At 48.5% G+C, this 13,784-nt stretch overlaps 1 protein-coding gene across 2 annotated transcripts in view; it reads right to left on the reverse strand.

The window, feature by feature from the left end:
- The window catches only part of AP3D1 (adaptor related protein complex 3 subunit delta 1), a 52,087-nt gene that overhangs the window by 26,137 nt on the left and 12,166 nt on the right, over positions 1–13,784 (reverse strand). Inside the window, exons 2-5 of one of the 2 annotated variants that reach the window (XM_066342698.1) lie at positions 7,664–7,759; positions 6,930–7,010; positions 5,393–5,473; positions 833–940 (exon numbers count right to left, since the gene is read on the reverse strand). In XM_066342698.1, the coding sequence (XP_066198795.1) occupies positions 833–940; positions 5,393–5,473; positions 6,930–7,010; positions 7,664–7,759 (366 nt within the window). The remainder of the gene's footprint in view (positions 1–832; positions 941–5,392; positions 5,474–6,929; positions 7,011–7,663; positions 7,760–13,784) is intronic. The other variant, XM_066342690.1, reaches the window with a different exon arrangement.

Below are 13,784 nucleotides of genomic sequence, written 5' to 3' on the forward strand. Positions count from 1 at the left end.
CTGGGCCCCACCAGGTGCTGGAGATGAAGAAGACAGTGATTCAGGTTCCTCCGCTTATCCCAGGGATCCTGGCAGTGGAGGGATTCAAATAATTTAACCACCAGTTCTCTGCCCTAATGACTGTTTTAAGTATAAAAAGACGGTATACTGAAAGGTAGTTTATTATTTCATGCATTTAAAACAAATTATTATTAAAATAAGAATAAAAGAGGTGCACAACACTAGATTGTTATAAGAAACAGTTTAAAAATATTAATTAAATAATACTAAATGGAACCTGACAAAACAATAAAATTGGTATTTAAGGTATTTCCAATGACAGCTTATCACCTCCTGGTTGTTTGGCACTTTTCCTCTTTACGTTATGTTTGTTTACTGAAGTAACAAATGTGAGGGAATGAAAGTGTAGTATTTTATCAAAGGTATAAGAGTTTTATGAAACGAATAAATAAATATTACAAGCAAAGTTCTGTCAAATATTTTTCACCTATGGATGGAATGAACACTACTATGGGCGCTTAAAATACACTGTTGTGCAGATGAACATTAAAAAAAAGTAAGCAATGTAAATTGTGATTTCCACATTGGGCGGCTGCCCAGGCGTCCACCTTAGAGAAAGAACACGGATTACAAGTGCTGTTTTAACAACTGGTTCGCTGAACTCAACAAAAATTTAGGTATCAGTTCTGCCGAACCAGTGCAACCCAGCTGAATCCCACCACTGGATCCTGTCCCATTTCCATATGCCTGAGTATTCCTGGTGTGATGTTTTAGCCTCAGTTTTCTAGGCACCCACGTGTTCCAAATCGCTCAGAGGCAGCAGCACACTCACCAGTGTCATAATGTCATTGGCCAAGTCTCTGGCAAGATCTGGGGTAACAAAACAGGACAGTCCAGTCAGTGCAACACCAGTGTCATACTGGCTGGGGCTGCTCAGGTCCTGGAAAAAGAGGGGGAAGGGTTAGAGGTGGGCACTGACTGTGCATCACCTGGGTCCCTGCTGTTCCCTCATCAGCCCAAGGAATAACACAGAGCAGCCAGTTCCTCACTATCGCCGTGAGAAGAGCCAAGATGAGTGTTAAGAGGGAGGCTGCACCTCACTCCTGGCACAGCCCGTGTCTAGGGGTGTGACCAGGGCTGCGCTCCCTGCCTGTGAACCCAGGCCTGAGGAGATGGCATGGTCAGCCAGCCTCATCTGCCCATGAGGAGCCCTGGCACCTCTACCTCCCCTTGGGTGTCTCCTCTACAGGAACCTACAACCCCCCAAAGTCACAATCATCTGTGGCCCTCAACCTCTATTTCTAACAGACCACAGAAGTACCTCATTTCAACATTAGGAAAAAATTCTTTTTATATCACAAACTTGTTTCTGTGGCAGTATTTTTATATGTATATATTCAGTAAAAACAAAAGAAAAGCCTGACCACGCAGTGGCGCAGTGATAAGAGTGTTGGACTGGGATGCAGAGGACCCAGGTTAGAGACCCTGAGGTCACCAGCTTGAGCGTGGGCTCATCTGGCTTGAGCAAAAATAAAAAGTTCACCAGCTTAGATCCAAGGTCGCTGGCTCGAGCAAGGGGTTACTCGGTCTGCTGAAGGCCCACAGTCAAGGCACATATGAGAAAGCGATCAATGAACAACTAAGGTGTCACAATGAAAAACATGATTGATGCTTCTCATCTCTCTCTGTTCCTGTCTGTCTGTCCCTATCTATCCCTATCTATCCCTCTCACTGTCCCTATAAAAAATAAAAAAAAAAAAGAAATACTGGATTTTAAAATTCACTCCAAAAAAGGCAGAGGAGATAAAAACACATCAGAATCCACAGCACAGAACTTGATCTGTGGCCAGCAGACTTTCCATCTCCAAGTGATTCACAAAGGGCTGAGTAGAGGGTGAACACTAGGGGAAAATGCCAAGGGGCTTCTCAGAAATGGGGCTGGGTGGCCCTGGCGGGTTAGCTCAATTGATTAAGAGCACCGTCATGAAATGACAAGGTTGCACGTTCCTATCCCCAGTCAGGGCACACATGGGAAGCAACCAATGAATGTATGACTGAGTGGAACAAATGCTTCCCTTCTCCCTCTCCTCTATTAAAAAAAAAAAAAAAAAAAAAAAAAAAAGCCCTGGCCAGATAGTTCAGTTGGTTGGAGTGTCATCCCAGAGCGCAGAGGTTGCCAGTTCAATTCCCTAGTCAGGGCACATACAGGAACTCGACGTGCCAGTCTCTCTCTCCCTGCCTCTCTCTCAAAAGAAAAGAAAAGAGCCTGACCAGCCTGACCAGGCGGTGGCGCACTGGATAGAGCATCGGAATGGGATGTGGAGGACCCAGGTTCAAGACCCCGAGCTCGCTAGCTTGAGCGCGAGCTCATCTCCTTTGAACAAGGCTCACCAGCTTGAGCCCAAGGACGCTGACTTGAGCAAGGGGTCACTCGGTCTGCTGTAGCCCCCCCCCCCCCAAGTCAAGGCACATGAGAAATCAATCAATGAACTAAGGAACCGCAATGAAGAATTGATGTTTCTCATCTCTCTCCCTTCCTGTCTGTCTGTCCCTCTCTCTGTCTCTCCCACAAAATAAATAAATAAATAAAAAATGGGGGTTTGTAGAAAGGACACTCAGTCATCGTTAAGTGGGAGGAATCCCAGCCCTGGTGGGCAGGTCTGTGGTAGTTGTGTTTAGAAGTCTCAGGTTTATGGCCCTGGCTGGCTGGCTCAGTGGTGGAGCATTGGCCTGGCATGTGGAAGTCCTAGATTTGATTCCTGGTCAGGGCATAAAGGAGAAGCGACCATCTGCTTCTCCATTCCCCATCCCCTCTTCTCTCTTTCTCTCTCTCTCATCCCCTACTGTAGCCATGGCCCGAATAAGCAAGTTGGCATGGGTGCTGAGGATGGTTCCATGGCCTTGCCTCAGACACTAAAATAGCTCAGCTGCCAAGCAACAAAGCAATGCCCCAGAAAGGCAGAGAGCATCCGCCCAAACTGAGGCATGCCAGGTGGATCTCGGTCAGGGTGTATGTGGGAGTCTGTCTCTCTGCCTCCCTGCCTTTCACTTGATTAAAAAAAAGGTCTCAGGTTCATTTAAAATGGCATGCACAGGGACATAAATGGAGAAGGGTAGTGACAGGTCCTGGCTAGTTAGTTTAGTCAGTTAGAGCATCGTCCTGAAACACCATGGTTGTGGGTTTGATCCCTGGTCAAGGCACACATGGGAAGCACCAATAAATGCACATACTAAGTGGAACAACAATGAATGCTTCCTCTCTCTCTCTCTCTCCCCCTTCCTTTCTCTCTAAAATCAATCAATAAAAAAAGAAAACACTGCAGTGACAGGCAAGGCTATGACTGCATAAAGATAGTACCCTGTGAGCAAGGCTGAGATGGCAACAAAGGGGGCAGTCAGTCATCTACTCAGGTCTTACTATAACAGGGAATATCATCTGCTTTATTATGAAGATATTCTCAGGCTCTGGCCATCTCCCGAGCAGAGTGGATCTAAGTGACCCATCTCTAACACATCTCAATGTGAACTGGTGAGAAACCTCTGTGCAAATCAAGGTGGCAAGGCTGTACAGAGATGGCCAGGAGGAAAACCAAAACTGAGCCTCAGCGAGCAGGCTGATGTCGCGTACCCAGGCATCCAAGGCTCACGTCCACCCTCCTCCCTCCTGCCACCTTCCTATTTACTGTCCCGACACCCCACACTCAGGGCGCTTGCCCAGCTCCCCCTCTTTCCAAGGCCACTCCAGCTAGGCTTGCCCCTCACCACCCTATGGCATCTATGACACCCAGCAGTGCTGCACAATCTGGCCCACTGCCAGGACTCCCTGCCCCTAAGAACTGTTCAGTGTGGCAGAATTAATATCCCAGACCCGCATCTCTCCCACACCAACACCAGTACCTGGCTAGTGCTGGCACAGTCAGCCTGCCCGCCCACGGATTCCACCCAAGAGCCCATTCCTAGGTCACCACGTGGGGTGACTAGAGCTCATGGGGATCTGGCTCTGGCATCCAGCCACTGAGAGCCTGGGGGTACTGCTTCTAACAGTGATCTGGGGCCAGGAAAGGGTGGGTCTCCGACTCTCACTGACACCCTCTGACCACAGGAAACAAAAGATGCTCCAAATACTGAGGCCAAAGATGAAATTTATTATTATTTTTTTCTTTTTTCTTTTTTCATTTTTCTGAAGCTTGGAAACAGGGAGAGACCGTCAGACAGACTCCCGCATGCGCCCGACCGGGATCCACCCGGCACGCCCACCAGGGGCGATGCTCTGCCCACCAGGGGGCGATGCTCTGCCCATCCTGGGCGTCGCCATGTTGCGACCAGAGCCACTCTAGCGCCTGAGGCAGAGGCCACAGAGCCATCCCCAGCGCCCGGGCCATCTTTGCTCCAATGGAGCCGTGGCTGCGGGAGGGGAAGAGAGAGACAGAGAGGAAAGCGCGGCGGAGGGGTGGAGAAGCAAATGGGCACTTCTCCTGTGTGCCCTGGCCGGGAATCGAACCCGGATCCTCCGCACGCTAGGCCGACGCTCTACCGCTGAGCCAACCGGCCAGGGCAAGATGAAATTTATTACATAGTGCTCTTCAAAGCCTGTTTCAAAACTTAAACTTACGCCTGACCATGAAGTGGTGCAGTGGATAGAGCATCATACTGGGATGTGGAGGACCCAGGCTCGAAACCCTGAGGTCACTGGCTTGAGTGCTAGCTCATCTGGTTTGAGCAAGGCTCACCAGCTTGAGCCCAAGGTTGCTGTCTTGAGCAAGTGGTCATTCAGTCTGCTGTAACCCCAGGTCAAGGCATAAATGAGAAAGCAATCAATGAACAACTAAGGAGCTGCAGCAAAGAATTGATGCTTCTCATTTCTCTCCCTTCCTGTCTGTCTGTCCCTATCTGTCCCTCTCTCTCTGTCTCTGTCACACAAAAACAACAACAACAAAAACTTAAACTTACATGCAAGTGAAATATATATGTGGTCTTGACTCAAAAGACCTAGTGGGCAGCACACCCGCATATTGGAAAGGGGATGCAACCTCAACAGGCACTCCTGCAAGTGGGACAAAGGAAAGTGACCATGGAGGCAGCCCTCCAACACCAAGGAGTGATAAGGAGAAGAGGGTAGTCAAGTGAGCCCCACGTCCCTCACCTGCCCAGGCAAAAGGGCAGACCTGCTCTGCCATGTGTGGGTGTATCTTGGGAATGACGTTACTGAGAGCAGAAGACTGTCTGCTCAATAAGTAAATAGTAACAGTGACATCTTGCTGACCTTAGTGCTTTCTATTCACACATGAACGACAGAAAAACCAGTGTAGAGAATAGACATTTATGTGGCAGCCCAAAAGAGCTCAGCCACAGAGCCAAGGAGACCATGGGGCCTACAGGAAGAGCAGCTTACCTTGCGAATCTGATTTGTTGTCAGCATGATGACATCAGTCCCTTCATGAAAGCACTGAGAAGCAGCGAGGTAGCCAATACGCTGTCGAGATGAACATACAAAGGCATCAGAAGTGAGACAAGGGGACCATGTAGCCTTTTCAAAAGCTCACAGCCCTTCTCCTGAGCTTGAAGGTTTGCCATATCCTGGAGTCCTGTTACTAATGTTAATGTTGCCTTAAAACTTGTCAGCCAGGAACTGCTTTAATGATCTAATGCAATAAGTCATTCTAAGTGCTGTTGTTGTTGTTGTTTTTTTTTGGGGGGGGGGGGTTTGGTTTTTTTTTTTTCCCTGAAGCTGGAAACAGGGATAGACAGTCAGAGAGACTCCCGCACGCGCCCTACCGGGATCCACCCGGCAGGTGGGGGCAACGCTCTGCCCACCAGGTGGTGATGCTCTGCCCCTCCTGGGCGTCGCTCAGTCGCGACCAGAGCCACTCCAGCGCCTGGGGCAGAGGCCAAGGAGCCATCCCCAGCGCCCGGGCCATCTTTGCTCCAATGGAGCCTCGCTGCGGGAGGGGAAGAGAGAGACAGAGAGAAAGGAGAGGGGGAGGGGTGGAGAAGCAGATGGGCGCCTCTCCTGTGTGCCCCGGCCGGGAATCGAACCCGGGACCTCTGCACACCAGGCCGATGCTCTACCACCGAGCCAACCGGCCAGGGCCCCTAAGTGCTGGTTTTTAGGACTTAAATCTCTCTGCCAGGCTGATGCGGCTACCTAGTTACACTCACACATGCAGATGATGCTTTGATATACGTGCTGAGCACCGCCCCAATTTTGGCAAATGTGCCATTTCATTTCTTCAAGAGTAAATAGGAGGTGGGACAACTGTGCCCTTCAGAGGGAGTCTGGACTTGACCACAGCAGACCCACGGGCAGGGTCTCAGAGCTGGAAACAGTCTCAGCTACCTGGCCTGCAGTCTCATCTAAAACCAAGCCAACCCAGAAAAATTTCAGAACACCCACAAATGGTCCAGGGCATGGAAAATCGCTTTCCAGAATATGTACTAAAACGGGAGACATACTATGTTATAATATCAAGTGAGGAAAAGCAATGTCCCAAATTGCTCATGAGTAGGATCCTTCAGAAGATGGCCAAGAGGCCACAGAACAAGATGATGAGTGGATGGCCTCTGGGTGAAATAATCAGTGTTTGGCTTTATTATTATTTTTTTTTGAAGAGCTATGAATTCACTTCAAATTGTATTTAAAAATCATATAACCAATCCAATTATTTTACTGATACTACTTAAAATTGAAACAAAAATATTATGTAAATAGCATTAAATAATTTGACAAAAACAGGAGGTATGATGTTTGAGTAGCTAGTTTGACTAAAATAGATCACTAGTACTATTTTTGTTCTTTCATTTTTTTAAAGTGTGGATTCTAGCCATAGGAAGGACCACAGGGTTGCCCAGGGAACTCCCCCTCCTTCATCAGGGAAATGCCTGGCCCTAGTTCCCATCACCACTGGGTTCAGTCTCCAAAGCAAGCTCACCTTGAATGTGAACTTGGAGGCGCTCATCACTTCTATGATGTTGAAGGCAGCCCAGCTGATGTCATATCCCAACATTTGCAACTATTGGAAGGGAGAAACAGTGATTCACTCATAAGCCAAAACCAAACTCCTAACATCCAGCATCCCAGCTCACAGAAGGACACATGACACTCACTCTGAATAAGTAGGTTTCAACCAACAGACAACTCTGGACACTTAATTTCTTCTGACCAATCAGTCTTCAGAATGAAAACTATAGGAACAAGTTAGTAACAAATACTATAGAAGGGTGAACACCTGCAGGTAAAATCCTAGCATCCTTTGTACTGGTTAAAATTCCCTACAATATTCATGAAACCTACAATGTGATGAGAACTCCACAAACTTCAGGTCTCCTTTCTCTGACCAGGAAAGAGGCCAGGGGGCAGGAGATGTATCAGGGGCTTCACCATGCCCTGTGCCACCTGATAATCATTGCTTTCCTTTCCCTTGACTCTTAAGAATTAGCCCTGTGTGCCTGAGGCCAGCACCTGGAGCTGATAGCACTGATCAATGTTTTGCAGGTAGATAGATAGACAATGGACCAAGAAATGGACAAACAGACAGACATGACAGGCAAACAGGTAAATGGATGGTGGACAGACGGAGGGATAAATGGATTGATGCTAGAGCTGATAACAGCACAAAGGATGCAAGACAAAGGCACTGTGTGGAAGCGCCGCCTGAACACTCACATACGTCAGCTTGCAGACGGCGTTTGCTTTGACTGCGATGTTATCCTGCTTCAGCTCTTGCTTGATTTCATCAATGCACTGAGAGATATACTTTGCCTAAAAGGAAAATAAAATTGAGAAATTAGGAGTGCCTGGCTAAAATAGTTAAGAATAATTATTTCAGAAAGAAGCCATACCCAAAACAAAAGGCCGCAAAAATAAATGTTTGATATCATTTATATAAAAAGTCCAGAACAGGCAAAGCCACAGAGACAGGAAACAGATCAGGGGCAGTCAGGGTCTGAGAAGTAGGATGGGGTGACTGCTAATGAGGAGTGTTTGTTCTAAAACTGTATGATAGTGAGCGACACACCTGTGAATATACCATAAACCACTGAATTCCACATCTAACAAGGCTGTTATTACTTTTTTCCTTATTTATTTATTGAGTTTAGAGAGAGCATGGGGGGAGAGTGAGAGAGGTGGAGAGAAAGAGAGAGAACAGAGAACAAGAGAAAAACATCAATCTGTTTCTATATGTGCCCTGACAGGGAATCGAACCAGCAGCAGCCTTTGTTGTGTTGGGACAACACTCTAACCAATCAAGCTATCTGATCAGGGAAAGCTGTTATTTAAAAAACCATTTCAGGCCCTGGCCGGTTGGCTCAGCAGTAGAGCGTCAGCCTGGCGTGCGGGGGACCCGGGTTCGATTCCTGGCCAGGGCACATAGGAGAAGCGCCCATTTGCTTCTCCACCCCCCCCCCTCCTCTCTGTCTCTCTCTTCCCCTCCCGCAGCCAAGGCTCCATTGGAGCAAAGATGGCCCGGGCGCTGGGGATGGCTCCTTGGCCTCTGCCCCAGGCGCTAGAGTGGCTCTGGTAGCAGCAGAGCAACGCCCCGGAGGGGCAGAGCATCGCCCCCTGGTGGGCGTGCCGGGTGGATCCCAGTCGGGCGCATGCGGGAGTCTGTCTGACTGTCTCTCCCCGTTTCCAGCTTCAGAAATAAAACAAAAACAATAAAAAACCATTTCAATGCAACTGAACAGTGGTGGCACAGTGGATTGAGAGTTGACCTGGGACACAGATCCCAGGTTCAAAATCCCAAGGTCATCAGCTTGAGCACTTTAGCAACTTGATCGTGGGATCATCATGATCGAAAGGTTGCTGGCTTGAGCAAGGGGGGTCACTGGCTTGGCTTGAGCCCCCTCCATCAAGGCACATATGAGAAGCAATCAATGAACAACTAAAGTGACACACTACGAGTTGATGTTTCTCATTTCTCTCCCTTCCTGTCTCTCTCTCTCTCTCTCTCTCAAAATAAAAGCCATTTCAATGCAGTGAGATGCCTGTGATTTCTTCACCATCCTACTCCTGAAGTCAGGAAAGACTAGTGGAGTAGGGATGGAACAAGAATGGTTAGTGAAGGGGAGGCACAGCAAGGCCCTGAGGCTGCCCAGGTACAGTGTTAAGGTGCACAAAGCAGCTTGACCAGGCAGTGGCGCAGTGGATAGAGTGTTGGCCTGGGATGCTGAGGACCCAGGTTCGAAACCTCGAGGTTGCTGGCTTGAGTGCAGTGTTGCCAGCTTGAGCCCAAGTTGCTGACTTGAAAAAGGTCACTCGCCCTGCTGGAGCTCCCTGGTCAAGGCATATATGAGAAAGTAATCAATAAACAACTAAGGTGCTACAACAAAGAATTGATGCTTCCTGTCCCTCTTGCTCTCTCACTTAAAAAAAAAAAGGCCCTGGCCGGTTGGCTCAGTGGTAGAGCATCGGCCTGGCGTGTGGAAGTCCCGGGTTCGATTCCCGGCCAGGGCACACAGGAGAAGCGCCCATCTGCTTCTTCACCCCTCCCCCTCTCCTTCCTCTCTGTCTCTCTCTTCCCCTTCCGCAGCCAAGGCTCCATTGAAGCAAAGTTGGCCCAGGCGCTGAGGATGGCTCTGGTTGCAACAGAGCAACACCCCAGATGGGCAGAGCATCGCCCCCTGGTGGGCATGCTGGGTGGATCCTGGTTGGGCGTATGTGGGGGTCTGTCTGACTGCCTACCCGTTTCCAACTTCAGAAAAATACCAAAAAAAAAAAAAAAAAGGTGCACAAAGCACAGGCCAGACTGTGTTGGCCCTGAGGGCTATGATCAGATGTGGAGGTACAGATAAGGAGCCAGGCTGGGGGAGGGCAGGGGAAGATGGACTGTGAGAAGCACTATTTTTTTCTTCATTTTTTTTGAGATTTTATTTATTGCCCTGGCTAGATAACTCAGTTGGTTGGAGTGTTGTCCTGATATGGAAAGGTTGTAAGTTTGATCCCCGATTAGGGCACATACAGGAACAGGTCAATATTCTTGTTTCTTTCTCTCCCTTCCTCTCTCTCTCTCTCTCAAATCAATTAAAGAAAGAAAGAAGAACAGGAAGCATCAACTCCTAGTATTAATTGCTTCTTGTATGTGTCTTGACCAAGCAAGCTCGGGGTTTAAAACCAGACGACCTCAACATTCCAGGTCTATGCTTTGTCCACGGTGCCACCACAGATCAGGCCCTTGGGACCCCAGGCATCCAGTTGCTCTCAGGACACCACCACACCCAGCTGGCTGCACATTCAGCCTGCTTCTCCCCTCCGAGCTCCCTGGTCCCTTTTCTCTGAGATTGTCACCCAGGCAACCTCTTTTGAGGCAACAGCAAGATTTACTAGGCATTTCTGTTTGTGGCTTTCTTGCCTGTCTTTGAGCATGATGTCAAGACTCCTCCAAGCTGCAGCAAGCATCAGTGTTCCGTTCTGGTTCCACTGTGTGCATACAGATGCCACTGTATTTTTTCACTACCTAGTGTTTATCTAAACACTATATGCATATAGATCACAGTGTGTCTAGACATTCCCCTGTGGACACTTGTATCTTTTCTACTTTTTGGCTCTTGTGAATAGTGCTGCTGTGGTCATTTGTGTACAGGTGTTTGTGTGCACGTATGCGGTCCCCTTGGGTTTCCTAAAAAAACCATTCAAAAAGGTTCTACCTGCCTGACCAGGCGGTGGCACAGTGGATAGAGCAATGGACTGGGATGCAGAGGACCCAGGTTCTAGACCCCGAGGTCGCCAGCTTGAGTGCGGGCTCATCTGGTTTGAGCAAAAGCCCACCAGCTTGAACCCATGGTCGCTGGCTCCAGCAAGGGGTTACTCAGTCTGCTGAAGGCCCGTGGTCAAGGCACATATGAGAAAGCAATCAATGAACAACTAAGGTGTTGCAATGCGCAATGAAAAACTAATGATTGACACTTCTCATCTCTCTCCGTTCCTGTCTGTCTGTCTCTTTCTATCCCTCTCTGACTCACTCTGTCTCTGTAAAAAATAAATAAAAGGTTCTACCTGAAGCAGTACTGATCCACAAAGTCCAGAACTACTGATATGCCTAATAGGAGCAGCAGGGTGCAAGGCTCTTATTACTCCCCAGGAGACACACCATGGCAGCCCCTAAGAGAACTGAAACCTGCTGTGAGGTATGGAATGGTAACCATGGTAACAGCCTCAGAATGAGTCTGTCCAGCACTCAATGAAGCATGAGGAGTCCCCCCGAGTTATTGAACCAGTAACAATAGCAGCCATCCAGCTGGTGGCAGGATTCCATGTTCCCCTGCTGTACCACCCAGAGAACTTGCCTCCCAGAGACCAGGACGGCAAGCAAGCAAAGCAATAGCAGATGGAGGGCTCCTGCTCCAAGTGCCCCACATGCTACCTCACATACTCCAGGCTCAGCTCTTTGAGGGTCACCCCAACAGTCTCACAGGGAAAAGAACTGCACAAGTGCCCTCAGCCATAGAATGTTTTATGAATATTTTATGATCAAGAGTTGGTACAATGGAACAAGTGCCACTATATCCTTCCAATGGGCTTCAGATTACTAAATCCTGCTCAGGGGACCTCAGCTCCTGATTCCATGCATGAATGACCCCTTACTGCCCCCTGAGTTGCAACTATTAATGATTTAAAAGGGAAAAAACAAGGAGACAATCACAAGTGTTGGAGAAATTGGCCATACAGAGGATGGGGGTGGGGAGGAACAGTGCAGCCGCTACAGAAAACAGTGCAGCTTCTCAAAAGGGTGAACACAGCACCTGCTCCCAAGTAGACCCTGAGAAGAGACAACAGGTGCTCAAACATACGCTGGCACTCAAATGTACAACTAATCAAGCCCCAAAGCAGAAACAACCCAAATATTTACTGGCTGATAACTCACAACATGGTCCACCTACTCATGTCAGCTTCCAGGAGGGCTAGGCAGGGTCCACTTCTGATAATGTCTGAGAATTCCATCAGACCAAGCCCTGTACAAATACAGTTTAACAACTATCCAGGCACACTGAAGAACAAGCAAAAGTACTGGGAAATGTCCTGTTCTTTGTAACTTTTTTTTTTAAGTGAGAGAGAGACAGGAAGAATGAGAGATGAGAAGCATCAACTGATTGAGTCCCTTTAGTTGTTCATTGACTGCTTCTCATATGTGCCTTCAGGGGGAGGCTCTAGCCAAGCCTGTGACTCCTTGCTCAAGCCAGTGACCCTGTGCTCAGGCCGGATGAGCCCCGACTCAAATCAATGACCTCAGGGTTTTAAACCTGGGGACTCAGCATCCCAGGCCAACACTCTATTCAATGCACCACCATTGGTCAGGTTCTAGCTTTTATCTGAGTGCAATACAGAGAAGCTAAGATGGAGAGAGGAGAACTGTGTCAAACTAGCTTCAAGACCAGAGCAGAGTTTGGGGTGAACACAGCCACTGGAAAATGAGGAGGGAAATTCCAGTGAAGAGAGCTGGGGGGTAATTCCCATATTCTGCATATAAATTCCACCCAAATCTCTGGCTGACCCTAGAACTATGAACATACAGGCACATTCCACACAACCCAGCCAAAGCTCAAAAAAAAAAAAAAAAAAAAAAAACAAAACATTTCACAGGCCTTGTATCCCTCCCTGTAAGAGAGGCAGAGCTGAAGTTTCAGCCCAAATGAATTAAGTGACACTAAACAAACCTCCCTTCCCACAGAATCAATACTCCTCAGAAACACAACTGAATCTAGAATCTCTACAACATCCCATTCGCAATGCCAAGGATACAATCCAAAATTACTCAAAATAAGAAAAAGGAAAACTCAAGAAAGAACCAATGAAGACCAGCCCTGAGAGAACCCAGATGTCAAAATTAACACACAAAGATTTCAATTCAGCAACTGCAACCATGCTCTCATGGAACACAAGGAAAATGTACTTACAATAGATAAAAAGAAGAAATCTCAGCAGAAAAATGTGATAAAAAATAGCCAAATGGGCCTGACCAGGCAGCGGCGCAGTGGATAGAGCATCAGACTGGGATGCGGAGAACCCAGGTTTGAGACCCCGAGGTCACCAGTTTGAGCGCAGGCTCATCTGGTTTGAGCAAATCTCACCAGCTTGGACCCAAGGTGGCTGGCTCGAGCAAGGGGTTACTCGGTCTGCTGAAGCCCCACTGTCAAGGCAATCAGTGAACTAAGGTGTCGCAACAAAAAACTAATGATTGATGCTTCTCATCTCTCTCCATTCCTGTCTGTCTGTCCCTATCTATCCCTCTCTCTGACTCTGTATTAAAAAAAAAAAAAAAAAAAAGCAGGCCCTGGCCGGTTGGCTCAGTGGTAGAGCGTCGGCCTGGCGTGCAGAAGTCCGGGGTTCGATTCCCAGCCAGGGCACACAGGAGAAGCGCCCATCTGCTTCTCCACCCCTCCCCCTCTCCTTCCTCTCTGTCTCTCTCTTCCCCTCCCACAGCGAGGCTCCATTGGAGCAAAGATGGCCCAGGCGCTGGGGATGGCTCCTTGGCCTCTGCCCCAGGCGCTAGAGTGGCTCTGGTCCCAACAGAGTGACGCCCCCTGGTGGGCGTGCCGGGTGGATCCCGGTCGGGTGCATGCGGGAGTCTGTCTGACTGTCTCTTCCCGTTTCCAGCTTCAGAAAAATACAAAAAAAAAAAAAAAAAAAAAAAAGCCAAATGGGCTGGCCATGTGAATCAGAGGCAGTGCTGTCAGTGTAGGGCCTATCCTGTGGCCGCATGTGGCCAGGGCACTCCTAGACCATCCCCAGACGACAACCTTTACCCTAGAACCCAGGAGGCATAGAAAGAACCACAGGGCTGAGACAT

The sequence above is a fragment of the Saccopteryx leptura genome, chromosome 1 (assembly GCF_036850995.1).
Source record: "Saccopteryx leptura isolate mSacLep1 chromosome 1, mSacLep1_pri_phased_curated, whole genome shotgun sequence".
Classification (NCBI taxonomy): domain Eukaryota; kingdom Metazoa; phylum Chordata; class Mammalia; order Chiroptera; family Emballonuridae; genus Saccopteryx; species Saccopteryx leptura.